Source organism: Montipora foliosa, chromosome 12 (genome assembly GCF_036669935.1).
Source record: "Montipora foliosa isolate CH-2021 chromosome 12, ASM3666993v2, whole genome shotgun sequence".
Classification (NCBI taxonomy): Eukaryota; Metazoa; Cnidaria; class Anthozoa; order Scleractinia; family Acroporidae; genus Montipora; species Montipora foliosa.
The window spans coordinates 20,712,029-20,714,276 of NC_090880.1; the positions used below are offsets into that span (position 1 = coordinate 20,712,029).

General features: G+C 39.8%; 1 protein-coding gene across 1 annotated transcript; it reads right to left on the reverse strand.

Moving 5' to 3' along the window:
• Window positions 1–762: 762 nt before the first annotated feature.
• Window positions 763–1,695, reverse strand: LOC137980965 (melanocortin receptor 4-like). Its single transcript, XM_068828346.1, has one exon. It carries the CDS (start codon window positions 1,693–1,695, stop codon window positions 763–765), a length of 933 nt encoding a protein of 310 aa, XP_068684447.1.
• Between the last annotated feature and the right edge of the window lie 553 nt (window positions 1,696–2,248).

Below are 2,248 nucleotides of genomic sequence, written 5' to 3' on the forward strand. Positions count from 1 at the left end.
TGTTTTAGACCGGCAAATATCACGGATGTTTTGAGCAACTCTTTAGTGACTTTGCCCACTTAAGACAAACCTCCCTGGAGGCCAGGAGTCAGTCAGTCGACCCCGGACAAAGAAATAATAATGGACAAGATCAAGACTGGCGAAAGGTTGAGTCAATTCCAGCCCAATTATCATCGGCAAACTTTTGCCGTTCCCGCCTTTTCCCGCGATTTCTTTATCTTGACCCGACTGCCTGGCCGCAAGAAATCGTTGTTTGAAAAAAACACTACCCAATTCTTTAAAGTTGCAACCGACTTAAAACCATCTTAGTTTCAAAAAGATAACGACACCGAGTTTAAAAGGACAACCAGCACTGCAAAACAGGAGTAACATCGAAAATTAATCGAGCGACACTCATTTAAGCAGATTTCCCTTTCATTTCTCCGCAATCTCGCAACTTGAAACAAATAAATTTAAGGTTTTGACGACGGCATGAGCAGAGAACAACGAATCATTCATTTGTTATCTTTACTCTAAAACCGTTTGTAACAAGCCATTCATAAAGGAGCTCGACATGTTCTCCAATGAGAATAAGAAATATACCCCAATGCAAGTTATACTTTGAGGAGAATTGTTTCCACAACCGTCATTGTTACTAAAGACCCTCAGTAATAAACGCCTTCAATTTAGTAATTCTTAGCTTGTTCCATGATGAATGGATTGCTTTTATGGCGTTCCATGCCGTTTAACGAAGAACTAGCTTTGTATTTGTCAATCAGTCGATTAACAGAGCCAGTTTTTCAACGTTGCCACGACAGCTCGTCTTACTTCTGAAATCTTCCAGCAGTAGAGAAGTGGGTTCAATGAAGAGTTTACTAACACCAAGACCAATGCATATTGTCTGATTAGTTCAAGAGTCTGGGACAATTCATCTATGGTGCTAGACAATACTACGGTCACAAGGTATGGTGGATAACAAATGAGAACGGCCAGCTGAATCCATAATACACTGGATACCGCCTTTTTCTGCTTTGCCATGCTGACTTCACCACTGGTTGGCTGTTCACGAGAGCGCCTGTCTTGAATTCGAATGCGCTGTTTTCGGAGGTTAAAGAAAATCATTGCGTTTGAGAACATGGAGGTTGCCACACAAATACATAAACCTGTGTCACTAAATCTTGCAGCAAATTCAGAACTCTTGACAGAGACAGCTGAATGGACTGTAGCCAAAACCCAAAACGTTATTATTATTCCGTACACACGTTTCAAAGTTACGGTTTCCCTGTATCGTATTCCCAATGACAAAGCCAGAAGTCTATCCACGCTTATGGCACAAGTGGTTAACAACGACACTGTACACAAAGCATAACTTACCACATATTCAGTGGCAAATGCATAGTAGCAAACGCTCCAGCGCTTTTTTATTGCAGACACCCAATATATTACAGCTATAGGATCGGAAAGCATACCGACACAAAGATCACTTGTCGCCAAGCTGCGAAGCAACAGTTTGGACGGTGAACCAAGTGTAGACTCTTTTTGGAGGGCAATTAGTATTAAAACGTTTCCCAAGGATGTAAAAATGCATAGAAAAACACCAAAAGTTGACAAAAATATGAGGTGGTGGTGTATTCCTTCGGTGAAGCTTTCAGTGCAGACGTATTCTCGGTATGTCTTCTTCCCAACAATTTCTGTAAGGTTCGCGTTCATTGACATGGTGCATGTCGTTGTTAAGTTTCGTCCAGCCAAATTAAATGCAGACCACGCAAGCGTTTTAAAGGGTCGTTAAGTCTAAATTATGCACATTTATGCTATCGGATTGACTCAATTTTCTGGAGTTAAACAGTCATTATGGTGGGGGGTCGGCATCTAGATTGTATGACCTTAGCGATGCCACTACAATCACACGATTTTTCATTGAAAAAAAATTCATCTTGTCTGGTCAATTCTTCTTTTAAATGGAAACAGTGTCTGATTTTCCCTCTTACCAGCCTGCCAACTAACCTTAACGGACTCTTCTTTACTAAGAATTTGTTTTATAACAATATCGGGGCTGTTTGGAAAATATTATATTTTGTGTGATGCAAATCTGTAAATACAAAACAATTACATGTTTTTAAATGAAACCCTATAAACTTTTTCCTTTTTCTAAAGGGCAAAATTAGGCAAAAAAACAAAAAACAAAACAGCAATAGTTCTAGCCGTATGTCTGATGCTAATAACATTTCTGCAAGACGTTAGGTGTGTCATATCAGGATTTTTTTGGCTA